The sequence below is a fragment of the Mastigoproctus giganteus genome, chromosome 2 (genome assembly GCF_048544385.1).
Source record: "Mastigoproctus giganteus isolate SK-2022 chromosome 2, ASM4854438v1, whole genome shotgun sequence".
NCBI classification, from domain to species: Eukaryota; Metazoa; Arthropoda; class Arachnida; order Uropygi; family Thelyphonidae; genus Mastigoproctus; species Mastigoproctus giganteus.
In genome coordinates, this window is record NC_143576.1 from 19,836,580 (window position 1) to 19,863,860 (window position 27,281).

General features: G+C 38.4%; 1 protein-coding gene across 4 annotated transcripts in view; it reads left to right on the forward strand.

Moving 5' to 3' along the window:
• fmt (phosphatase 6 regulatory subunit 1-like protein fmt) overlaps positions 1–27,281 on the forward strand; it is a 477,658-nt gene that overhangs the window by 439,121 nt on the left and 11,256 nt on the right. For 3 of the 4 annotated variants that reach the window (XM_090388363.1, XM_090388382.1, XM_090388370.1), the window contains one exon: positions 200–322. In XM_090388363.1, coding sequence (XP_090244489.1) covers positions 200–322 — 123 coding nt within the window. Of the gene's footprint in view, positions 1–199; positions 323–7,895; positions 7,983–27,281 lie in introns of all 4 variants that reach the window. The other variant, XM_090388378.1, reaches the window with a different exon arrangement.

Here is a 27,281-nt window from a genome sequence, read left to right on the forward strand (position 1 = left end):
AATAAAGTATTTGGTTATCTATCTGGATACTTTATTAGTGTTAGTTTACTTTCTTTTACTTTCATTTCCCTGGGTAAATATGATCTTTTTTTTCCCCCATTCTTTAGTAGAAAAAAATTAGGAAGTTTTTGAATAAAATGAAACATGCACATGTAAGAAAATGGTGCACTTTGTCAAAAATATGGATTTTCTTTTATAGTTTATCTCTTCATAAGTCCTTAATATCACAAAATGACAGTGGTGAAAGAGCTTCAGGCGACACTGATTCATCTGGAAAAAATAATAAAGCAGACATGTTTGAGAAGCTTACTGAAATTAATAAGTAAGTGTGGCAGTATTTTAGTTCTTTGTGTTGCAAAATGTATTACCTTTCTATTTTATAAATAAAGATTATAGGGGCTAACTATCAAATAATATATTATAAAATGGATGAATTATTATAGCTTCAACTGTCCTCATTATATATATATATATATATATTTTTTTTTTTTTTTTTATGTGAACCCCAAACACGAGAGGTATTAGAACCTAGAAGTACTTAGTACCGTGCTTGGGTTGGAGGTTGAGAAGACGAAAGAAGATATTTGTTGACATTGGACTTGAACTTCTGTAGATTGTAATTTTCAGGAAATATGTATGAAGAAAGGTTGTTCCAGAAAACGGCAGTTGAATGAATAAATGAGGAAGATTAAAAGTTGGTTCTGTGGGTTTGAAGTTGGATAGTAAATGGATGTTGGCTGGTGGCGGCACGTGTTTGGACTGTTTTGAAAGAGAGGGCGGGAATTATAGAAGCCAGTTCAGAAGAACAGTGCCCATGGAAGTATCTGTAGAAGAGGCATGCAGCAGAAACAGTACGTCTATGAGAGAGCGAGTGGAGAGACTCTGTTAAAGATGAATCATTAATTAACCTAACTGCCCTCTTTTGAATGGAATCAAGAAGCCTGAGAGAGGTTTTGGGGGCACCACCCCAGATGTGGGAACAATATTCCATAGCAGGGCGGATTTGCGATTTATACAGAGTGAACAGCTGTTTGGAAGAAAAGTAACGCCGAGAGCGAAAGAGAAAACCAAGTTTTTTAGATGCAGAGGAAGCAATATTTGTAATGTGCTTGTGCCAAGAGAGATTAGAAGTCAAGGTAATCCCCAAAAGAGATATATCATTTTGTCTAGAAATCGGAGTGTCAATAAAGATAAGCATAGGAGCAGAAGAATCCTTTTTGCGAGATATAAGACAAGACTGAGTTTTAGAAGAGTTGAAATCAACTAAGTTGTCTTTGCCCCACTGGAGAATTACCTGAAGATCGGCATTTAAGGAATTGGTAGCAGATTTTCGAGAAGTTGAAGCTGATTGAGCAGGACAAGGTTTCTCAAAATGGAAAGTTGAATGCAATGTGCTATCATCGGCAAAACTATGGATAGGATTTCCAGTCAATGGAAGAAGGTCATTGATATACAAAAGGAATAGAGTGGGGGAAAGAACTGAACCTTGGGGGACACCGGCATTAGTGGAGAAGTTAGAAGACAGAGAGCCATCTACCATCACCCTCAGTGAGCGATCAGAGAGAAAACTGGATAACCAATTACAAAAAACAGATGGCAAACCATAAGATGAAATTTTGTTTAAAAGACCTTTATGCCAAACACGATCAAAAGCCTTTGAGATGTCAAGAGCAACTACTTGTGTTTCACCAAACCTTTCCATTGAATTAGTCCATAAATGGGTAACATAAGCCAGAATATCACCAGTGGATCGACACTGATGGAATCCATGCTGGCGATCGTTGAGCAGATGGAAGGTTTCTAGGTAGTTTAAGAGTTGGTGGTTAATTGACTTCTCCATTACCTTAGAGAGAGTAGAAGTAATTGCAGTGGGAACGATAATTGGATGGGAGGGATTTGTCACCCTTTTTGGGAACTGGCTGGATATGAGCAAATTTCCAAGCAGAAGGAAAAAACACCTTTGGAATAAGAAAGGGAAAAGAGGCGGCAAAGAATAGGAGTAAGTTCAGGAGCACAGGTTTTGAGAACAAGTGGAGAAATACCATCAGGACCTGGAGCTTTCTTAGCATCAAGATTCATCAAAATCCTTCTGATATCCTTTTGACGGATGACACAGGAGGCATTGAATGGAGCGTGTTGGGAATAGTGGGAGGTGTTTTACCAAGATCATAAATACATGAGCTGGAAGAAAAATGGGATGCTAGCAGGTCAGCTTTATCCTTGGCTGAAGTGACAACAGAACTATGTTTGGACAGAGGTGGGAGCAGAGATGGGCAAAAGTTGCGGCCAATAGCTTTGGCAAGAGATCAGAATGCTCGGCTACCATTAGGGCAAGAAGCAAGTTTTCTACTCTTAGCCTGTTCAAACTCTAGTTTGGACTGATTAATAACTGCTTTACAATTGTTGCAAGCTTTGGTGTAGGCAGAAAATGAAACTGAAGAATTAGAAACAAGCCAATTGCACGATATGCAACATTCTTCTCTTGAACAGCCTTAGCACATTTATTGGAAAACCAAGGTTTAGATAAGGGACGAGATTTTAAAGTGGAGTGTGGGATAAAGGATTCCATTCCTGCAAGAATAATTTCACTGACACGATCTGAGCAAACATTGACATCAGAAGTCTTGAAACAGTAATCCGAACAAGGAAAAGAAGAAAAGAAGTCTCGCAGGTCATCCCATTTTGCATTCTTGTAATGCCAAACAACACGAGGTTGGGAATAGCCATGAGATAAAGGTTCCATTGGAGAAGAGACAATCACCAAGTTGTGATCTGAAGTGTTTAAAGGACCTCTCACTTCGACCGTGTACTTAGAAGGGTTGTTTGTGAGAAAAAGATCAAGCGTATTGGCTGTATGATTAGGATTGTCCGGTATTCTTGTAGGTAAATTAACAATCTGTGCTAGGTCATTAGTAATTGCAAAAGTCTCAGCATCTCGACCTGCTGGGTCGGTATGACTAGAAAACGGAAGCCAGCTGGAGTTGTGAACATTAAAATCACCAAGGAAAATTACCTCACTGTTAGGAAAGTTGGACTGGAGAAAGTCAAGTTGCAAAGAGAGGAAGTCAAAGAGCTCCAAGTGATTAGTGGAGTTGGGAGAACGGTAGAGACAACAGATGAATTTGACACAATGAGGTAGAGAGATTTTAAGCCAGAGAAGATCAAAGAGAGGAGATTCCAAATTGCCAAGTCTCTGACAGGGAATATCAGAACGGACGTATGCACAAGTACTACCTTTGAGGTGAAAGGAATCATACAGCGAATAATTTGGGCATCTGAGATGAGCAGTAGTTGAATCAACCGATAACTGAGATTCTGTCAGAAAAAGTAGATGGGGTTTGGCAGACTTCAAGTGGAAATGGACATCGTTGAGATTAGAATTAAGACCACGTATATTTGTGAATATACAGAGGCCTCCGTAGCCGAGTGGGCAGGAGCGGGAGTGCAGTAGCACACGCTCTTTGAGTAGACCGGGGTTCAAGCCCCTGACTACTGAATACGGTCGATCTGCCAACCCGCACTGGACCAGCGTGGCAGATTATGGTCCATTTCCCTCACCATGAATTGTTGAGGAAGCTTCCATCCTGCAGTCGGTTGATAATGGCTGCACTTTACTTTACTTTATATTTGTGAAATGAATTAGGAAGTCCTTGGGAGGTTTAGATCTTTTCACAGATAAGCTTGCTCTATTAGTTTGACAATTCATGGTGTATTCAATAGTAAGAAAAAGTGGGTGAGACATGCTGTATGAAGTAATGAAATTTTTGGATATGGCGTACATGTGGTAAGAATATACCCAAATACTTGACATAACGTGGCTTCGGCAATGCTCCCCGCATACACACTACTCGGACTCTCTCCAGTCACTATCTGGCAGAGTAGAGGTAGCAAGATTATACACTAGCTGATCCGGAAGCCTCCTAGAGAGTTACCAATAGGTTCGGTCCGGTCCGGTATACTAACTAGTGGCCAGCCTGCGAACACCGTTTTAGAGCTGTACCCTTCAAATGTAAGGAATATTGGATCTCGCCACGACGTTCATCATAACCTCAAAAGTCATCAATCATACTGCGTGATGGAAGAGATAGGGAAGTGTTGACCGGAACTTAGTTCTAGAGACTAAACATGGGTTCCACCACTTCAAGCCTCCAATAAGCAAATATAACGTAACAAAATATTTTGAATTACTCTATTTAATTACATAACACTTGTATGACGATTCTTTTACCAGTAATTCGCAATATTTTATCTGACGCCCTCCCTTCTTCCTCTCTTTGCAATGTGTAACTTGTGAATGACACCTAATGAAATACTCCAAATCAAGTCATACAAATACCCCAAATCAGTCAACTCATCATAAAATAAAGAACAATAATGCAGCAGATAATTGTGAATATTGTAAGAAATTAATAATTTTATTTTGCCTATATCATTAAATGATGATGAGGGTAAATATAGCAGTTGATTATGAGAAACTAAAAATTTACTCTACCTTGATATTAAATATACAGGTAGTTCCTGCTTTAAGAGGTTTGTTTCTCCGCCCCCCCCCCCCACAAGTATCAACAAAATTGAAAATATGAACATCAATTGCAAAAAATGAATGTTAAACATTCATAAATATTGCATTTCAAACCACACTCATAGCTATACAATACAGTGTGCCCCGCTTTGCGATGTTAATCTGTTCCAGAGACACCATCGTATCGTGAAAATTTCATGTGAACCCAATAATACATTGTTTTTTGGTAATTCACAAGTTGAAATTTTCACTATAGAACTCTCTAAAAGGTCATTTTTATAATGTAAATTTTATTAGTTACCAATTCAAATCATTAAAATGCTCTACACTTTCATTGTTATCATATGTTCTGTTATAAGAACCAATTTTGATCGGCTTTATGATATTTTTCTAAAGCACATTTCTTGAGGTCACGACCATAAAACAATAAAAACAATTTGCACTTTCCGGTTTATTGGGATTCTCTGTTAGTGCAATGAATTATAAACTGATAGTAAATTAGATGTTATTGCATTTGCAAAAATACTGATAGCTGGAATTTGTGGTTTTTACGTCATTATGGTGAAATGTGTTTCCCCTTTACTGAAATCTTCAATCATATAAAAAACAGGAAATGATGATAATGTATACATCCAGTTAAATATCTAACTTTAATTATAAATACTTTGGAGCTTTCAAGGCTGAACTTGCCTCTTTATCAACAAATAGAATGGAAAGTTTCCATTCTATTTGTTAATAAAGAGACACGTTCATCCTTGAAAGCTCCAAAGTATTTATAATTAAAGTTAGATATTTAACTGGATGTATACATTATCATCATTTCCTATACACTATGGATTCCAGTACAACAGGCCCATTTACTCTCGTATAAAAAACATAAACAAATTTTCAGAATCTTCTCTTCATTCCTTTTTTTTAAGCTTCGTAAACTTGTTACTCTGTACAAATCATGTTAGTTGCAATTTGTGCATTCTGTTAAAAAAAAAATGCTTATGCATGCTATTGAAATTTAAAAAGGAAAGAGAAGATTATCTTGGAAATAAATGCCTCGTAAAGCATTTCTGAAGAAGACGACTCCTTGTGCAACAAACCAGTGAGTGCCGAGCCAATAATGAGCGATCAACGAGTGTGCATTTAGTTGATGATGATGGTGAAGAATAAACATTCTTTAACAGCGCCTCCATAGCCAGGTGGGAAGGAGCAGCAGTGCATAGCACACGCTTCTTGATTAGACCGGGGTTCGAGCCCATCACCACCAAATATGGACGATGTGGAAAGGTCAAGGGAATGACCACCACATATTTCCAGAGTAATATGGCCTTAGTTGCTAATGCTCCTAAAAACCAAATAACAAACAACAACATTCTTTAACATTTGTAAGTCAAATAATTTCTCTATTATTATAATTTGCTTGATTTTACAGGCTATGTTTTCATTTCTATGGATAAATCAATCATCGCTTAAACATAAACTAATTAGCTAACTAATTTAAATGTTGATAACGTAAATTCCCACTTTACGAGTTATCGCTTTACATGCGTGCACTAGGAATGAATTAACTCGTAAAGGCAACTACCTGAACATTACATATCTGATAATGTAATTCAAATCAAAGGGTTATAGCTTTGAAAGTTTCTAGTTACCATAATAATTACACACACACACATCATTTATGGACACACACATAGTGTGTCCATAAATGATGTTTCCGATTTCGATATTTTTTTAATCAGAATTACTTCAAGCTACAGTCATAAAACATACCAGCTGGAGGAGCAATTCAATAAGTTTTATGAAGTCATTGGTAAAGTTCAGTGTGGGCACCATGAGTAACTTGAACAATATCTAGCGATATTCAGTCTCCTGCTACATGCTGTGCTTCATTTTGTGATCAATTTTACCAAAGGCCTCTATGATCCATGCCTTCAGCTCCTGCAGTGTCATTGGTAGTGGAGGGAGGTACACATTGCCCTTCGGCACCTCCGTAGCCAGGTGGGCAGGAGCAGCAGTGTGTAGCACACGCTTCTTGATTAGACCAGGGTTTGAGCCCGTGACCAAATACAGAGAATGCGGAAAGGTCAGGGAATGTCCACCGCATATCCCCGGAGCAATATGGCATAAGTTGCAATGCCTAAAAGCTAAATAACAACAACGACATTGTCTTTCACATAACCCCACGAAAAGAAATCCATTGGCATCAGATCAGGATTCATGAAATGCTAATACATAGAACACTTTCTCCAGTCCAGTCACCATTCTGGCGAATGTAGCAGGTAGAATGCGAAACTGGCAGTCGAGTGCCAATTTTAATGAAACTTATTGATCTTTCAGATGGTATGTGTTACACGAGTGTAGTTGAAGTAATTCTGAATGAAAAAAATCAAAATCAGAAACGATTTTTGGACACCCTGTATATATATTAGCTAAACTGTGTGACAAGTTTAAAACCTCAAATGCAGAAAGAGAAAGAAAAAAATCAAAACATAAAGAATGTACTGTAATGGCAAGATGAGATCTGTTTTATTCAGATTTACCATTGTCATTTTCCATAAAGTTATGCACATGAAGAGGATAGTATTTGTATTTTGGGACAACCACATGAACATGGGAAGGCACCATGTTTCAGACACCAGGTTCCTGAAAATTATGAGGGGGGGGGGTTAGCATTCAACATCTCTGTCTTTCAGTTTGAACTTAGTTATAGCAAAGGCTTTGATTACATATTATCTAGATTCATTCCTTAATTTAATTATGATTTTAGCATTACCTAAATTAAGTCTTTGGCTAAGTCGTGAGAATGTACTATAGTTCTGTCTATCTTGTTGTGCTTCTGAGGCTCTATTCATGGTAATATGTCTGTATTTTGGAAACATCTGAGTGGCCATATCCAACCGGCGTTGAGCCAACCCATGTATATAGCAGGCAATTCTGACAACTAATCAAATATACTGTGTTTTTTTTTTTTTTTTTTTTTTTAATATCATTTTGCTAAGGTTTTTAAACAAGAACGTTTTTGAATGCAAAGATAAAATGATGTTTCAGTATTTTTAAACATATCCCTGATTTTATTTGCAAATGAACTGTAGTGTGGTATATTTTACTGTAATTCTGTAGTGGGGTTTGCCTTGTGAGTTAAGGTAGAGTTACTGATACCTGCTTGCTTTCATTTGGTGGTGGGGGACTTAAGTGTATTTCTGAAATTCAATACTAGGGTTAAGTATCAGCATGTAAAACAGATTGCTTAGGTTAGGTTTTACTTAAGTGACAGTGTGGATTATAATATAAGAATAACTAGAATGAGTGCATTTTCTATAAATACACATGCCAAGAGACATTTAATGATGGTAAAATTTATACAATAATTGTTTCCAAGGAACCAATGTGATGGAAAGCAGTTAACTCAGTTAGAAGACTGCCTACTGTAGTTCTGTTGCTTATAATGGGCATATCATTGAATCTAGTAAGTAATTTAACCTGTGATCTGTAATCGTAGGTTACACTTTTATTGCACTATTTTCAGTAACTGTTAAATAAATTTCTGAAACCTGCTTTCAGAAATGAAAGCCAGTATGGAAAATTTTATTATGTAATTCATTAGCAATAAACTCGTCTAAAATGTAGGGCAAAGATGTCATACTACGAAAGCTACAAAACATTATTGTAAGAGAAATTCTGTATGTGGCAATGAGGGCTGATTTTGCTACTAAATGCATTGCTCTCAATTTATGAGAGCAATATTGAATTAGAAATAAAAAGCACTGCTCCAAGGGAGAAGTTTGTTTGTTATTTGGTTTTTAGGAGTATTAGCAACTAAGGCCATATTGCTCTGGGGATATGCAGTGGTCATTCCCTGACCTTTCTGCATCCTCCGTATTTGGTGGTCACAGGCTCGAACCCCGGTCTAATCAAGAAGCGTGTGCTACACAGTTCTGCTCCTGCCCACCTGGCTACAGAGGCAGCAAGGAAGAAGTGCATTGCTATGTATTTAAAGTGTATGCTATTACTCATACCATGGTTCTGTCCCCCATTCAGAGTATCATTGGTAGTGATTAGGCTTACTTACCATTTATGCTCCTGCCTCCAAGTGACAGGGCTAGAAACCTAGGAGAAAAGGCCTTCACTTCCACAGCAAAAAGACTTCAATGTGGAGATCTCCTAATTAACACACATTCAAACACATGTCACTGCATGCCTAAAAATTTCATCTTTTGCTTTTAAGTTACCCTACGTATTATCCTAAATAACTGTAACCATGTCATCACAGAATGGATATCGTTTCTTAAGTATTATCCAAGAGTTAAGTGATCAGCAAGTTAACAAAGACATGCATTTTGATTAAAGAGGATGCCATTCTAGTCCTTGCTCACAACATTATTGTCCTTGTTTTTACCCAGCTCTACCATACCCTTCCAAGAAAAAGATTGCTACAACACAGATTGTTAAATCCCCCCCCCCAAAATCAAGACCACTTATTGAACTCATACGGCCCTCTCAGTATCTGAAACCATCATGAATCATAAATGCAAAACAAGCTTACAATATCATTAACAACAAAGAAAAACTGATCCCAGTGAATTACACGCAGATCATGAGAGCCAACTCAAGGAGGGCAGAAGAATCACCCCTTGAGATACATGCTGAAAATTATATGGATTTAGGCTGACATTTTTCGCCAGAAGAACCAGCTAAAACTGGTAAGGATAAGCAGAAAGCTAGCATTCAGGTCCACTCTTTCGTTTCAAAAAGAAATGATGACAGATTTCCTTCATTAAAATTGTAGGAGGCTTCCAAAGCGATATTACCAATATTTATAATTTAATAAATGAATACAACCCACCTGATATCTTTCTCCAAAAAACTTACCTAATCCTGCAAGTCAATTCTACAATACAAAATACACAGAGAAATTAAGAATAAGCTGCTCATGATGGCATTGCTTTAATAATCAACTTCATCATTCCCTCTAAAATAATTCCTATACAGACTTCACTGGAAGCAGTATACAGAGGTGTGGCAATAAAGTTTCCTGACTGGTGCAGTAAAAATAACAGAAAGTTGGAACTCAAAAATGGTTTCACTTTTATTAAAAGTAATCGCTACCTGATTGAATGCATATTAGCATTAGTATTGGAATATGATGCAATTCATATCCCATTTCATTGCAAAAGTATATCCAGTTCTTCCTTGAATCTATTTAAGCTATCAGTTTTCACGACAGATGTGCACTGCTCTGAAAACTTCATATCTGACTGCACAATTACCCCCAGGTATTTTTTATTCTCCAATACTGTGCATGTAGTACCATACAGTTAGTATGTTATTCTTGTTTTGCTGCTGCCCATATGCATTACTTTGCAATTGTCAATGCTAAACTTCAATTGCCACCTCTCAGCCCATCCACCCGACTTTTCTAGATCCTGTTGCAGCAGCATACCATCATTAACAACCCTGCCAACCTTCATATCATCTGCAAACTTGGACATTAAGCCTGATGTACCTTCATCAATGTCATTGATAAATACAGAAAACAGCAATGGTCCAAACACCAAACCCTTCGAGGACACAACTAATAATATAGTCTACAAAGAGCAATATCCATTGGTTACCACTCTGTCTTCTCTATTCCTTTATTTTTAAAAACAGAAACTTGCCCTTAATTCCATACCGCTTCAATTTCTACAGCAGTCTTTTGTGTTCAACAGCATCAAAAGCTTTCCTGAAATCCAAGTATATGATATCAGAATTATTTTTTGCATCCAGTTCTTTTGTGACCCCATTGTTAGTATCCAATCAAATTATTCAGGCAAGATTCTCCCTTAACATGCTGTGTCTCAGCTATAACTGCTGTCTTGTCTAGATCAGTGGTCCACGGACCACTGGTGGTCCGCAAAAGAATTTTGGTGGTCCGCAGAGTAATCTGAATATATTTGCAATTTACGTGTTTATTAAAATATTTCATTATATTCTGATTCTACTTTTTTGCAATTTTCGCCTTATTACGTTGCATGTTTATAAAAAGCCCAGTGCAATATCTGGTATTGGCGATGCTTTTATTGTAAAAAAATTTAGAAAGTATTTCTGTTTCTTATCGATGGCCTAGCCTGGGCATGGCGCGGTTCGCAGTTCTTAGGTAAGTGACCAGTGATATTTTTATTTTTTAACTGTGCACAGTGTGATATTTAATGGCATCAAAGAGCTTGAGTTTGATAACTATCTTATTTCTTGTTTGGTTTTAGATTCAAATAAAATAACCCCAATGAGTGAGAAAAAACAAGCAAGCATTTTGCGCTTCTTAGGTAATACCTCGTGTTGTCATGAGTTGATTAATGAATCAGAGCCTCTGCAGCCACCGCAAGGCATCATCAGGAAAGACATTAGAGCTGGAGGCGACTCCGTAGCCAGGTGGGAAGGAGCAGTAATGCATAGTACACGCTTCTTGATTAGACCGGGGTTCGAGCCCGTCACCACCAAATACGGAGGATGAGGAAAGGTCAGGGAATGACCACCGCACATCCCGGAGCAATATGGCCTTAGTTGCTAATGCTCCAAAAAAAAACAAACAAACAGTACATTAGAGCTGGAGGCGGAAAGAAGAAAAAGTTCAAAGTTTCAAGAAAATATGATGCAGACTACTTGAAGTTTGGATTTATTCAAGAACCTGGAAGTGAACTGGATCCACGGCCGCTTTGTATTATATGTTCTGAGCACTTATCCAATGATGCCATGAAACCTTCGAAACTCGGCAGGCACTTGCAGTCAAACACCCAGATTTAGCTAAAAAGCCAGATGAATACTTCCAAAGGATGCGTGAAAATTTGCAAAAGCAAAAAAGTTCATTAGCAACAATGATTATTGAAGATAAGTCCTTAGTAAAATCTTATTTTATAGCTTGTTGTTGTTGTTATTTAGTTTTTAGGAGCATTAGCAACTAAGGCCATATTGCTCCGGGGCATATGCGATGGTCATTTCCTGACCTTTCCGCATCCTCCGTATTTGGTGGTCACGGGCTCGAATCCCGGTCTGATCAAGAAGCGTGGTGCTACTCACTGCTGCTCCTGCCCACCTGGCTACTGAGGCGCCCTTATTTGATAGCACTTCAAATCGCGAGATGTAAAAAGCTGTATACAATTGGAGAAGAATTAATTAAGCCTTGCTTGTTTTAATTAATTAAGCCTTGCATAGGAATTCCTTTCGGTTTCTGGACAGCCTGTTTCCCCAAAACCTCTTCACAGGCTTGTGAAGAGGTTTTGGGGAAACAGGCTGTCCAGAAACCGAAAGGAATTCCTATGTCTGCTAACACTGTGAAGCGCAGAATTGAAGGCATAGCCGAAGATATTGAAAATCAAGTGATTGCACTTGTGAAAAGTTCTATGGTTTATGCAATTCAACTTTACGAATCAACAGACATAACTAATAAGGCAGTCAGTTCTTCTTTGTTTTGTGAGGTTTGATTGCCAAGGAGAATTTAAAGGAAGAACTCCTCTGTTCGCTAATCTTGTCGGGTAGAACAACAGGCTCTGAAATTTTCAATGCACTTAATGGTTATTTCCTGAAACACAGTATTGAATGGAAGAAATGTGTTGGGATGCACGGACGGTGCCGCAAGCATGACTCAACATCGTTCGGGAGTTGTTGCAAAAGTGAAAGATGTTGGACACCCAGACACCTTGTTTACTTATTGTATTATACATCGTGAGCAACTTGTGGCGAAAAGATTATCTCCAGAACTGCACAAACTACTCTCTGATGTAATTAAAATTGAAATTCGCCACAAAGCGCTCAATTATCGACTATTTGAGGCACTTTGTGAAGAAATGGGCTCTCAGCATACTCATGTTCTTCTTCTTCACGCTGAGGTGAGATGGCTGTCGAAAGGCAAAGTACTAACCCGATTGTTCGACCTGCACCACAAAGTCAAGTTATTCTTCCAGCAGCAAAATAATTCGAGGTTCCATGATCTCTTGTCCGACAATGATTGGCTAACCAAGTTTGCATACCTGGCAGATATTTTTTCTCTGTTAAATGAGCTGAACACGTCCTTGCAAGGACAGCTTATGGATGTGTTCACACTGCGAGGCAAAATGGATGCATTTCAAAGGAAGATATTGCTGTGGCAAATGCGGGTGGCTGAAGAAGATCTGCAAATGTTCCCAAATTTTGATGATTATATGAAACAGGAGGATGTCAACTGACAGGTAATAACTCTTGTTCGATTGCACTTACAGTCACTCACTGACTCTTTGGTTGTTATTACCCAAAGGAAGAGGACCCCAGACACGGAAATACGTGGATAATAGATCCATTTTTGGCGAAAATCGAGGATAGTAATTTGAACATGAAAGAAAAAGAAAGCCTAATCAATCTATCATCCGACGACAGTCTCAAAGGTAAATTACACTCGTCCCTAACAAGATCTCATTTTTGGCTTTCCGTAAAAAGTGAGTACCAAGTGCTGAGTGAAAAGGCTATCAAAATTTTAATTCCATTCACAACTACATATGTGTGAAAAGACATTTTCATCAGTTACTGCAATTAAAAACAAGTACCGCTGTCGGCTAGAAATACAAACGGCTCTCCGTGTTGCAGTAACTTCATTGGAGCCAAGAATCCAGCAGCTTATTTCAAACAAGCAACAACAAATGTCACACTGATTATTTTGCTATAATTAATCCTTTATACACCTCTATGTCGAGGTGCACTCGATATTTGATAATTGTTAATATTAATTGTTTCTATTAATTCTTTTTTTAATAAAATGAAATCTAAAATGTTTTTTGCATTTTTCATAATGAATATATCTGCATTTATTTATTATACTTTTTTTTTATCATTATAAGGCCATTATATTATTAATTATATTAACATTAATGATATCCAATTTTTTGCAAATAACTTGGAGTGCAAAAACAAGTGTAAGTACCATTTCATATTTAAAATGTTACTTTTATGGAAAAACTCATGGTAGTGGTCCGCAGGATTCAAAATTTTGAGTTTAGTGGTCTGTGAGATCCGAAATGTTGGCGACTGCGGGTCTAGATGATCCTGCATTACTTTTCTAACCAGTGACTCCATTATTTTACTCAGAACAGAAGTTAAACTAACAGGTCTGTAATTAACCATATCACCCTTTGATGCCTCTTTGTGAATTTCGATACATTTGCACATCTCCAGTCCATGGGTACCTCCCCAGAATCCAAGGATGCTCTCATAATTATGGCTAAGGGTTTGCTTACTTCCTTTGCTGCCTCACTTAATATAACCGGATATATCCCATCTACCCCAGGTGCCTTTTTTATGTTTAACTTCAACAATTTCTCCTCCGCTTTCCTGTCAACTGTTACAAAATCATTTAGCTGCCTGTTAGAGTTTAATAAAATTTTGGCCTCCACTTCACTATAAAATTCCTCATGTGTAAATGTAGATGCAAAACACTCATTCAATTTGTCAGCTACCTCAGCAATATCATCAATATCCAAACCATCAATACAAGTGGACCAAACTGATTCATCCCATTCCAGTTGACATAATTAAAGAAGTCTTTGCTGTATTTCTTTTCCTCCTTTGTCAAAGGTTTCTCATAATCTGCCTTTGCTTGCCTAACCTCCTTTGTGACTTCATTATAGACTATCTTATACCTACCATAGGTTTCTATGTTGCCTGATAATTTATATGTATCCCATGCATTTTTCTTCTCTGCCATGAGTCTCATTACTGCATCTGACATCCATTTAGGCCTACACCTTGAGTAGTATTTCTTAGTTGGTATGAAAAGCCTAGTAGCTTCCAAGATTAATTCCTTTAATGCTTCCCATTTAGAATTTGCCATTGGTAACATCATCAATTGGTCCCACTGTATAGAATATAAAAACTGTCTGAAACCACTGTGGTTTCAGACAGTTACGAAAGCAGAAATCTTTCCCTTTACCCCTGATGATAGTTACATCTTTAAGTAAACACTGCAGATAAAGGAACCACTAGGTGATTACTGCCAGGTAGTGGTTCCCTTTATCTTCAGATTCTTAATACACGAATAATCACTTCTGATAATCAGATCAAGAGTATTACTCCCTCTGTTTGCTCTCGAACATGCTGCTGTGAGGGACCAACTCTCAAGTTCCAGTTAATATCTGGAAGGTTAAAATCCCCCATTATAAGACATTCTGATTTACTGGCCCACTCTATTTCTCTGTACAGTTGTTCGTTTTATTCATCAGAGTCATTAGGTTTATAACACATTTCTTTCATTATTGCTTTTCCGGTGCGTATATCACACCAAACTGACTCAACATTGCACTGGCCACGCACATCAGCTGAATGCACTGACTTAGATTTTATGTTTCCTAACTAACAGCATAACCTCTCCTTCCTTCTTGTTTTGTCTGTCCTCTCCTGCTCCTGGCAAACCTATTTATTCTACTTGACTAATCGTTAGTTAAGTTATGATTTATGTGTTTATATTACTTTCCGACTCTCAAAGCTTGAGTGCTTACTGTAAAGCTTTAAATAATTGTAATTTTGTTTTTTGTCTCATGGCTGAATACTCTCTTATTTATGTTATATTTATCTATATTATATGATGTGCTGTAGCTATAGTAGTTAGTATTTTAGTATTAGTAATGGCCGCATGGTGCAAGAAAGCCAATGGCTTATGCTGCACCAGCCAAAAAAAAAAAAACCAAATAAAACAATGATAAAAAAAAATAATAAATAAATAAATAATAATAATTAATAAAAAAAAAAAAAAAAGGAAATTAAACCTATCATCCTATGCGCTTCCCTCAACCGAAGGTACTATCCAGATGACCTTTGAATTTCCCCAAACTGTCAGCCTCTACCACCCATTGTAGGCAACTTATTCCAGTAATGTATAACTCAATGGCTAAAATAAAACTTCCTGCAGTCCAATCTAAACATTTCCCCCCATAACTTGAATTTGTCCCCTAGTTCTAGCATCATTTATAATCTTGAAAATTTCATCCTCATTCATTTTACTGATGCCTCTCAGAGCCTTAAACACCTCAATCAAATCTCCTCTAAGGTGTCTAGTTTTTCAAACTCTGCAATCAACATATTCGAAGTCTTTCTTCTTAAGGACGCCCTTAAGTCAGACTGACAGGTCGATAATTTCCCACTTCACTCTTAGGAGATACAGTGGCACTTTTCCAATCCAACGGAATCTCTCCAAGTTGTTTTCACCATTCTAAGTTTTGTTAGTAGCTAATAATATTAATGTATTTAACTGAGTAATTTACTTTTGAGCTATCTGTAAATATCACTTCCAGTTTTTAACATTTGTTTCTTCACCAAGAGGAACAAGAAAAGAAAATTTTCTTTTCTTGTTCCTCTTGGTGTGGTGGTTTGGGCTTCCTCATGCCTTGAGGAATTGGTTTTTACTTTGTTTTATATATGTATATTTATTTTAAATAATCCTTGTTTTTCCCATGTCTTGGGAAATTGTCTATAACTTGCTGATTTATTATAATGTTTATAAATATCTTGCATTTCCTAAATTGGAAATTTGTATTAACTCTTGTGTATATATATTCTTTTTTTTTTCTTTGGTGGAGTGGTTGGGCTCCCTCTCACCTTGGGGAGCTTAAATTTTCCTTGCTGTTTGTTCTGGGAAGTCAAGTACTTACTTCTTTTCTTCCGGGAAATCAGATTTCTAATTTCCCGGAAGAAAGGGATATGGCTAGGGATGGGAGCAGGAGGTTTGGGCGTTCTCTTGCCCTCGGCCTCCTGCTGCTAAATGCCCGGTGCCGGCAATACACACAACACTAACAATATTTATCTGAACACTAATTACATTGTTTTGCTATCCTTTGTGAAATTTTCTTAAATTTTTTTTTCCCTTGCCGGCCTTTGGCGCTATGCCTGAAACCCGGTGGTAATAGGGGGAACCCTGGGGGCCACCAATAACTTACACGTATACCTTGTATACCTTGTCCTTTCTGCATGCAGCTTGAAGAGCTGGCAGAGGCCTGCTTGTTCTAGCTTGTTGCATGGGTTTCACTGCATAAGCTACAGGTTTGCACACTTGAGTCTTTGGCTGTGTTGCTGAAGGGCTCCTCAGCTGGGTGCAGCTACCATTTAGTTGCTTTGGGGACTTCTCCAAAATATGGCATAAAGTCCTGTACTTTGGAGTTTACCAGTTACTTGCGGGAGAAGGTGAAGCAGACATATGCCAGGCTTCATCATGTCACCCGCATGGATTGGGGCATTAAGGGAGGAGCCCTCCCAATCCTGACATGTGGCTGGAGCTTGGGGAGGGAGAGTTGAAAACTCATGTTTGTCAGATCCTCTCTGCACAGAGGCCTGCTCTTCTTGGTATAACTAGGGCCTGTAGAACAGTTGCTACTGACACTTTATATGTATTAGCCAGCAAGCTGCCGGCTGATCTGCACGTATCTCAGATCCACCTAAGGTATGGCTTGAAGAGAGGGATTCCCAGAATGATCTTCGGCATCTGGTTGTGCCCGGTTGGGCAGGCGAATGATGCCTTTAACGTAACACAAGTGGAGGAGGAGGAGGACCAATGATAAGTTGGAGGCTATATGACAAAATCAATGGACCAATTCGGAAAAGGGTAGACATCTTTATTCCTTTATCCCCTCTGTTCATATCGTGAGAGTGGCAAAGGCTTTGGTTTGGACTGGCTGGCTGGCTGTTCTGTCCTGACCGGAGATAGCTTGAGGTCAAGGCTGCACCAGTTGGGCTCGTGACCTCGGAATTGTGCTCTTGTGGAGAGCCAGAGACCGGCCTTCACATTGTGCTGACTTGCCTGCTATATACAGACCTCCAACTGAAGCTGGAGGGAGAGACTCCTTCACACAGCTAACTGTTATGGAACTTTGTTCTGACTTTATGTTATTTGATAGATTTGTCAAATATGTTGAGCATATATTCACACAGATCTGTTTGCTAGATAGGGCAATCTACCTCCTCATGGTGGGGGTGGAGATGCCATCCCCACTGCAAGGCTAAATGGTTGTTCTGTCTATTTTGTTATTTGAACCTTGAGATTGACTTATATTGAATGTTTTGTTATTTAGTTAATAATTTACTAACTTTAGAAAAAGGTTCAGATACAAGCCACTGCCAAAAACTAGTTGCATATGGGTGGAAGCCCAGTGGCAACTAGTATGAAGGCCCATTCAAATGACAAATGTTCTTTCTGTACACATTGTACTCCCCAAATTCAAATTCTGCATTCCTTATATCAGTGTGACACTACATCTCTGATATCCCAACAATATCTGCCTTGGGTATCTTGACCAGCACTTCAGATTCGTCAAATTTATTTACTATACTCCTAGCATTGGTGTACCTGCAAATATATATGCATCTATTCTTACTCTTAGTTACCCTAACACAGCCCATGTATTTACTTATTCCATGATGACTCCCAGCAGTTCTTGAAATCCCCAGCACCTTGCTTTTCAGGCTGCTGCTTATTCCAATAGAAGTACAAGAATCACTTTCACCTCTGCCTGTGACTATTGTTAAACTATTAGTCTTTGTAACCCCCCAAGCTAGTAGTTTTCCAACCCACCTAACACTGTCTTGGCAGCATCAGCAAATATTCTTACACCCTTTCTATTTAAATTTATCCCATCCCTGTAGAAGCAGTCTCTCCTGTTAACAAGCACAAACCATGCTGAGAAAAATTCTACCACATGAGCCTTGCACAGTCTGTTCAGGGACAAATAGATTGACAAGGCTCACATCATATACTCCCTCCTATCATGTCTGGGTAGAATTGCAGACCCTTTCAAATTTAACTCTAGCTCACAAATTTTTTCAACATTGACCTGTACTTGTTAAGTAAGACCACAGATCTCCTAGTATTAATGTCATTAGTGCCAATATGTACAACAATATCACCTTTTGCCCCTGGCAGACATACCCTGGTATATTCCACATTTCCTGTTTCCCTGACAGTAGAGCCACCGACAACAACTAGCTCCTGTGTGACCAGCACATTCTGCCTTGGGGATTGCTGCTATTTTGCCTGATGATCAAGTGCAAGCTTGATATAATAAGTATAATGAGTGGAAGTGCACTTATACCAATCTGAAAGTTTCTGAAAAAGAGTCAACAAAGGCATCCAAAGTGATGGTGTTCAGGTCAGTTACATTTTTCTTTATGTCCATAACATCCTGAAATCTCTTACCTTTGAGGTCAGTTTGCAATTTGGGAAAGAGGAAAACTTAGGTTGATGTCTTTACAACAAGTGTGGAATTGGTGAGAGCATTGTTGTGAACAAGAATTGTGGCCTCGTCCAGAAAATGTGCTTTGATAGTCTCGAGGCACCTGTACGTTGAAGGCAGCATTGACTCTCTCCCCTTTGGGTACAAATTCCTTATCAATCACACCCTATTTATTGAAAAACATGATCAGCCTTGTCTTGATCCTGGACTAATGTAAATGGAACTATTTGGGCCTTGGTGATGATTTTGAAGTCCATCAGCCAAAAAAAATCCCATTTCACTGCAAAAGTGTATCTAGCTCTTCCTTTAATCTATTAATTATCTATCAATTTCCCACAACAACCAATGTGCAACTGTTCTTGCTCAGTTTGAATTTGTGCCCCCCTCATGTGCATAACTGAACAAGAGGAAGAACCCCATCAGCATTGAGCTTGCTCAAACAATTCAAAGCCTTATACATGTCATTTGGTGTTTCGGTATGATGCTTTGGGTCATACTGAAACACCCAATGCTCATCTCCAGTGACAATACATAGATTTATCTTGACAAGTCTAGATGAAGGCTTCACATGATGAAACTCTTTGGCCACCCCATGGGCTCACATCTTGTGAGTATGGGTTTGGCAAACCCAGGGTCCTGAGCTGGATATCATCTTTCTTCTATTTCTTGGTGATTCCTTTCTACTTCTAACACACACACACACACGCGCGCGCGCGCGCGTGTCAGAAGTAGAAAGGAATCACCAAGAAAGAGAAGAAAGATGATATCCAGCTCTGTATATTTCACAAGAGCTCTTGTGAAATATACAGAGGGGCTGGGTAACTGAAACTGTATTAGACATTTATCATCTCGCTCTGCTCAACTCATTCGTGTTAGAACACACATAAATCTATCCACTTCATTGTCTTCATCAATAAACTATTCCATCTATTCTCCCACTCTGTATCTATAATTAAATTAGCTCAACATGAACCATTAAACAGCAGCCACTTCCCATTAATCTACCCACTGTCAACAGCAGAAAAGAAAACTATAACTGTTAACCTTTTGTATTTTTGTATGTTTCTGTTAACCTCGTGCATTAACCTCTGATTCAGAGCCTGAAAAGCTTTTCTACTGCCACCACTACAATGATTCTACATTACAGCAGCATTTCAAGCTCTTCTACACAAGGCGCCTCCGTAGCCAGTTGGGAAGGAGCAGCACACGCTTCTTGATTAGACCGAGGTTCGAGCCTGTCACCACCAAATACGGAGGATGAGGAAAGGTCAGGGAATGACCACCGCATATCCTGGAGCAATATGGCCTTAGTTGCTAATGCTCCTAAAACCCAAATAACAAACAAACAACAAACAAGGGGTGATATTGTTGTACATGTTGGCACTAATGACATTAAGAGTAGGAGATTTACGGATACACTTAGCAAGTACAGGTGAATATTTAAAAAAAGTCCTGAGTTAGGTAAAATTTGAAAATGTCTGCAATTCTGCCCAGACACGATAGGAGGAGTACACAATAAGAGATTATCAATCAGTTCAGCCCTGGAGAGATTGTGCAAGGATCATGGTGTAGAATTTTTCTCAGCGTGGTCTGTGCTTGTTAACAGGAGAGACTGCTTCTACAGAGATGGAATACACTTAAATAGAAAGGGTGCAAGGATATTTTCTAATGCTATCGAGGCAGTGTTAGCTGGGTCGGAAAACTACTAGATTGGGGGGGGATGCGCTGAGTAATAGTTTAACAATAGTCACAGTAAGAGGTGTAAGCTATCCTTGCTGTTTCTACTGGAATGAAAGCACAGTGCTGGGTATTTCAAGGACTGCTAGGAGTCATCATGAAACAAGTAAATGCATGGGGTGTGTTAGAGTAACTAAGAGTAAAAACAAGTGCATGTATGCTTGCGTTTACACCAATGCTAGGAGTATAGTATATGAATTTGAAGTGCTGGTCAAGCCATCAAAGGTGGATATTGTTGGGATATCAGAGATGTGTTGTCACACAGATATAAGGAATGCAAAATTGGAATTTGGGGAGTACAAATGTACAAAAAAGGAGGAGAGATATAAATGGAGGAGAGATTATACTGTTAGTTAAAAATACACATACAAACTAAGGAAGTGCATCCAGTTGACAATGGTGGACAGTGCAATTGTTGAGTCAATTTGGTGTGACATAAGCATTTTGAAAGCAAAATTGAGAGTAGGAGTGTGTTATAGGCCTATTGACTCTGATTAGTACAGCAAACAGCTGTACAGAGAAATAGTGGGCTAGTAAATCTGATTGTCTTATAACGAGGGATTTTAACTTCCCAGAATAGCAAAACTTTTGTGGATTTATTGGATGATTGGTTTTTACAGTATCATGTTTGAGAGGCAGCCAGAGGGAATAATACTCTTGATCTGATTATCAGCAGTGATTATTCATGCATTAAGGATCTGCAGATAAAGGAACCACTAGGTGGCAATGATCACAGTGTACTGACATGGGACTTTCTCAAAGATGTAATTACCATCAGGAGTAGAGGGAAAGGTTTTTGCATTCGTAAAGGAGTCTACATTTGTCTCAAACAGTTTTTAAATTCTATACAGTGAACCAATTGATGATACCTACAGAAAATTCTAACAGAGTAATAAGTTAAGAAGTTACAGAGCTAATCAACAACATATATTTAAGAATGAATTTATTAAATATGTACTAATTGACATATTTTAAAAACAGTAAAAATGTCATGGGAAGAGGAACATACTTTTTCAAATATAGCATAATATACAGATTTTGTGCATGGTTGAACTCCCATAAATTATTTGCCACTTATATATAATCTTGTGTTATGAGGTAACTGTTCAAGATTACCATTAAAAAATGCAGATGTTATAGATTCCCAGAAAAGCACAAACACAATAATATGCACATAAAGTTAGGACAAGGACACTTTCTCAACTTATTTATTTAATATTTAAATTTAATTTAAATTAAAATTTCAATTAAATTTAAATTTATATTACTTAATATTTTTTTATTGATTTTAGGATTATTTCTTAGAGACATAAAATACCCTGAAGTGGAAGAAAATTATATTTGTAATAATATTTTCTTTAATAAATTTTTTTTCTCATTTTTTTCAGACTTAATTATAAGAAACCTTCACATAAATTAAATATATAAAACAGATGATTTATTGCATATTCCAGAATTTTACAAACATACAAAGAAAAGCCATTTTTACTTATCAGAAGTGTTTAACCAGAAGTGTCTTATTATGTAATTGCAGCTTTGACATGAGATTTTAATTTCATTCAAGGCTCATCCTGTTGAGTTTGATAGACCTGAATGAACTTCAGTAGTTATTTGTGAATTGTCATACATTAACCTAAACTAACCTAACCATTTAAAATCAGCCACACTACCTGTTTTTACATGTTACTCAAATTATGAATAACTTGCCTAGTTAGTGGTTAGGTAGAACATCCCAGCCATGCTGCTTGCCTTTCAGATTAGCATCCCTGGGATCCAGTGCATTGGTTCCAGGGTTATATCTTTGGAATCTGGCATGTGCAGATGTGCACCACAACTAATAGAAACTTGAGAAAAGAGATCCTGGTGGGTGAGGGGCCCAACACCCAAATGCATCACTCTGTCCCCTGCTTCGATAAGACGAGAGGTCCTGGACCTACCCAACTGGGACAAGTTGGTGGGTGCTTCTTACTGATAGAGTTAACTTTTTTTTTCTTTTTTTTTTATGAAAACCCCAAACACGAAAGGTATCAAAACCTATAGTACTTAGTACCGTGCATGGGTTGAAGGAGAAGTATGGGGGGAGGGGGATGCTGGAAACTTTGCTCTAGAGACTAAACATGGGTTTACCACTTCAAGCCTCCAATAAGCAAAGTGATGGTATTTCACCGGTTGATGAAAGTCATCTACCACCTACATTCTTACCAATAGGGTTAACTGCATTCCAAAAAGGCTTCTTTCCTTTGGTCCAGGACAGGGTTAATTAAGACTTATTGGAAATGTGGGTATAAAGCTCTAAGCAGACTTAGCTTCACCTTGTAGGGATCTATGGTGAGTACGGTAATTAGGGCATCAGAAATTTTTATTTTACTCCTATGAGTAATATAAATCTCTCTTTTTCTTCTGTAAATTTCTACACCAATTCTGTAAAAAGAGCCAGAACTGAGGACAATAGTCACAATAATCCTCAATCTCCATTCCGCTGGTGAGCAAGCAATAGAGAAAATGTCTCTCCTGATCCTCTCTGCTGTGTAAGGCTATGATCTGGAGAACTTTTAGTGGACGTCTTGTGTGCCAAACTTGCTCAACAAATTCTTAAAGCCACATCCATAGGGGGGAATATCTATCACCATACCTTCCCCATAAAACTCTGAACTCTTCACATGGTGTCACATCAGAGTGGAATCTTTTTCACTTCACTGAAGAAGAGAACTTCTCTGAATTGGAAGATCAAAGTGTGACAGCTGTCAAACAAGCATCAATGCAAAGGGACAGGACTCTTCTTCCTACTCAAGTTCTCATTCTTACATTCAGTACCCCATGACCTCTAAATTCCATCAAGGCAGTCTAATTAAACTGTCCAGTAAGGATATATATTCCAAATCCACTGAGGTGTTTTAAGTGCCAAAAGTATAGCAATTCTGAAAAAGTCTGTTGTGGCAACCCTGCCTGAGTTTGATTTGATGCCAAAGACCACAAAAGCACCCTGCATACACTTGAGTATGCTAGCAGTGGAAGGAAGAAAAAGAAATTCAGAAACTGAGAACAGAGCTGAACATCTATCAAGAGGCCAGAAAATGCATCCAACCCATAAATAGCAGCAAGCTATCATATGGCCAGAAAGTTTCTGGGAAGTGCACCAACAGAACACAAACAGAGATGACCATACTACCATCGGAATCATTTCCTCTCTTTCACACTATTTACTGAGTTTGCAGAGACCAACTCAGAAGAACTAATTAGCTGCCATACCTATATCCATACTGCTACACTACCATCTTCAAAAAAGTGAGTGAGAAGGAAAAGCAGTCAAAACTGCCCCCATCTCAACACAAGAACTAATGGGTGTAGAGGAGAAGGGGAGAATAGAAGACTGTCTTGGAACTTTTTGCAAAGGATGAAATGAACACAGGACAGCTTCCTTACTTTCCCCAAAAAAAAAAAAAATTGAGCCAATGGAACTGTCATGAATTCCGTCAAAAGTGATGAACCTCAAGGCTCTCCTACATAAGCATGAGCCAACCCGCTTTTGCTTACGGGGGACGTAGTTAAAGGCAAATGAGGATCCTCACTTGTGTAACTGTTCTGTTATTCACAAAGACAGAACTGGGGATGGACCTGTCCACGGAGAGAAGCCATTTTGTGGGTAGCCATACTCCTTTTCAAGCTGTTACTTACCACCAACTTAGAGGGAGTAGCAGTTCGTCTGCTGCCTCTAAGTTGGTGGTAAGTTTCTATATGTAGTTTCTGCCCCCCCCCCCCAGATCCAAATGAATCTTATTCCAGTAAAGGATGAAAAGTTAATCATATTATAAAAGTAAAAAATTAAACCTGAAAAGTTTTTAATTATTTTAAACAGAACACAAAATAACACATGCAACTATTTCCTTGGTAATTATTATATAGATTTCTTCCTAAGCATTACAGCTTTAATCAATAATTAATCATCAAGATTGATTCTTTGCAGCAGAGTTCTCTTAATCATCATTAAAGAAAGTGTATTGATTTGAGAATTCTGCATCAACACATTGAAGCTGTATCCTCTTCATCATCAGAAATGATCTTTCTGCACTACAATTTAGTAATAAGCAGACTCAGTCAAGTTCCGAAATCTACATCCATTCAGAGATCTACATCGTGAGTAGCATGCCAAATGAAAATGATATAAATATGTAAAATAGAAGGAGTGTTCTTGCCCCCTTCATCTTTTCATTGAATTTAAAAGAAACCACCATCCTAATACTACTTACATGGTATTACCATTTCAGAGATCTGACAAATACCACATAGTGCACATGCAATATTTTCTTTTTTTTTTTTTTGCAAGCAGAAATATTCCTTCTACATATTTATATCATTTTGATTTGACCCTTTGTTTTTTTTTGACTGACCATGTGCAAAGAAAGTAGTGCAGTCCAGGGGAACTCACTGAAAAGATGAAGTTGGCATCTAGTGAAAGACCTACAACCCTGATAAAAAGTCTTTGTTACAAGCTAGAATATAAATAAAAGGATTGGAATGGTTCTTCTTTTCTACATATTTCCATCATATTGATTCAAGCATGTTTTCATGGATTACTTTCATCTTGTACAGAAGAGGGAGAGTTACATTATATTGTATAGTTGAAGAGAACAAAAACTACATTAGCATTAGTAGAGGCATTTGATGCAAGAAAGCAAGCTTATGCAGCATCAGCCAAAAAAAAAAAAAAAAAAAAAACCCACTTCCACTTCACCCCTCTGTTCGTTCAAAATACCTGTCCAGCTGAGCCTTAAACTTATTTAGGCTATCAACCTCCACCACAAGGGATGGAAGTCTGTTCCACCAACCAACCACCCGCTGGCTAAAGGCAAATTTCCGCACGTCTATCCTACATCTGTCTTTCTTCAATTTGAATTTATGCCCTCTCGGGTGATTTTTCTGAGCTAGAGGAAGAATCCCATCAGCATTGAGCATGCTTAAACCATTCAAGGCTTTATACACCTCTATCAGATCACCTCGCTGGTGCCTAGTCTCCAGACACTGTAATTTGCAAAACTTAAGCCTTTCTTCGTAAGAGCACCCCTTTGTTCCATTCACTAATCTTGTTGCCCTTCTCTGTACTCGTTCCAGCAGCTCTACATCCTTCTTGAAATGAGGCCTCGAGACCTGTATACAGTACTCTAGGTGTGGCCTGACCATCGCCTTATACAATGGAATAATCACCTCCTTATCCCTGCTGGAAAAATTCCTGTATATCATTGACAATACTCCATGAGCTACTCTTGCAGCCCGTCTGCACTGCTCAGAGAACTTCATATCTGCCTGCACAACCACCCCCAAGTCCCTTTCATTCTCTACCACTGTCAGTGTAGTACCACAGAGTTGATACGTTGCTCTGGGGTTGCTGTTTCCCATGTGTAGTACTTTACATTTGTCAATGTTAAACTTCATTTGCCACCTCTCAGCCCATCTGCTCAACCTTTCCAGATCCTGTTGCAGCAGCATAGTGTCAGTAGTGTCCTTGACAACCCCGCCAACCTTTGTATTGTCTGCAAACTTGGACATTAAGCTTGATATACCATCATCAATATCATTTATAAATACAGAAAACAATAATGGACCCAACACTGAACCCTGAGGGACTCCACTAATAACATTAGTCCACGATGAGCAGTGTCCATTGATTACCACTCTCTGTCTTCTCCCCCTCAAACCACCCCTTTATCCATAGCAGCAATTTGCCTCCAATGTCACACTGCTCCAATTTGTGTAGCAGTCTTCCATGTGCAACAGTATCAAAAGCCTTTCTAAGATCCAAGTATATAATATCAAAGTTATTCCCTGCATCCAGTTCTTTTGTGACTGCATCATAGTATCCAATCAAGTTGGTCAAGCAAGACTTCCCCTTAACAAAACCATGCTGTGTCTGAGCTATAACTGAAGTCTTGTCTAAATGATCCTGCAGTGCTTCTTTAACCAGTGCCTCCTTTGATCCTCCTTTGTGAATTGGGGTCACATTTGCACATTTCCAGTCTATGGGTACCTCCCCTGAGTCCAAGGAAGCTCTCATAATTATGGCTAAGGGTTTGCTTACTTCCTTTGCTGCCTCCTTTAATATAACTGGATAGATCCCATCCACCCCGGGTGCCTTTCTTGTGTTTATCTTCAACAGTTTCTCCTCCACTTTACTCCCAGTTATTTTAAGATTCTGTAGCTTACTGCTAGAGTTGAATACACCTCTGGCATTCCCCTTGCTGAATAACTCCTCATGTGTGAATGTCGATGCAAAATATTCATTTAGTTTGTTAGCTACCTGAGCAGGATCATCAACAGTTGACCCATCAATATCAAGTGGACCAATCTGATTCATCCCCTTCCTTCTAGAGTTTACATAAGTAAAGAACTCTTTGCTGTTTTTCTTTGCATCCCTTGCCAAGGATTTCTCGTAATCTGCCTTCGCCTGCCTAACCTCCTTTGTAACTTGGTTGCATATCAACTTGTATCTATCATAGGCTTCTGTGTCATGTGTTAATTTGTAAGTATCCTATGCATTTTTCTTCTCTGCCATATGCCTCATTAGTTCATCTGACATCCATTTTGGCCTAAACCTTGAACAATATTTCTTAGTTGGTATGTAAAGCCTAGTAGCTTCCAAGATAAGTTCTTTGAATGCTTCCCATTTTGAATTTGCTGTTGGTAACATCGTCAGTTGGTCCCACTGTATAGAATTTAAATACTGTCTCAGTCCATCGTAGTCGCCTTTACGGAAGCAATAACCCTTCCCTTTACCCCTAATGGTAGTTACCTCTTTGAGTAAATCCCACTTCAGCACA